The 498-nt window shown below is 46.8% G+C and overlaps 1 protein-coding gene across 1 annotated transcript in view; it reads right to left on the bottom strand.

Annotated features, from left to right (window-relative positions):
• Positions 1–150: 150 nt before the first annotated feature.
• The window catches only part of LOC122064802 (short-chain type dehydrogenase/reductase-like), a gene marked incomplete at its 3' end in the record, with an annotated part of 4,145 nt that continues 3,797 nt past the window's right edge, over positions 151–498 (bottom strand). Inside the window, exon 2 of the mRNA XM_042628547.1 lies at positions 151–492. Coding sequence (XP_042484481.1) covers positions 151–492 — 342 coding nt within the window. The remainder of the gene's footprint in view (positions 493–498) is intronic.

Below are 498 nucleotides of genomic sequence, written 5' to 3'. Positions count from 1 at the left end.
AAGAGAGAGAGAGAGAGAGAGAGAGAGAGAGAGAGAGAGAGAGAGAGAGATCCTCAAACAACTAATCCACCATTAACCAACCAAAGGTGCTATGTCCTTGGTCTCCCCAAGTCTTCCCAGTGGGTTGTTCTCAACTGCCCCTTTAATTACCTCCTCACTTCTTCCGGTGAAAAACAAATCCGTGGCTGTAGCTCCAGGCGCCACAGAGTTTGCAGTTATTGTTGTACCCTTAAGTTCCTTAGCTAGAATCTTTGTCATAGTTTCCACCGCAGCCTTTGAAGCAGCATATGCACCAAATCCCGGCGGATTCCGACCAACCACAGACGATGATACCGTTATAATCCGACCGCCGCCGTTACGTGTCAACCGATTAGCAGCCTCTCGACAACATAAGAAGGTTCCTCTTGTATTGATATTGAATATAGTGTCCCAATCTTCCAATGTAGTATTAGCCAAAGTTGGGTACTTCGAGTAACACCCCAGCTGATGTGACTAGCA

The sequence above is a fragment of the Macadamia integrifolia genome, unplaced genomic scaffold (genome assembly GCF_013358625.1).
Source record: "Macadamia integrifolia cultivar HAES 741 unplaced genomic scaffold, SCU_Mint_v3 scaffold1766, whole genome shotgun sequence".
In the NCBI taxonomy this organism is placed as follows: Eukaryota; Viridiplantae; Streptophyta; class Magnoliopsida; order Proteales; family Proteaceae; genus Macadamia; species Macadamia integrifolia.
This window is presented reverse-complemented; position numbering and strand designations above follow the sequence as displayed.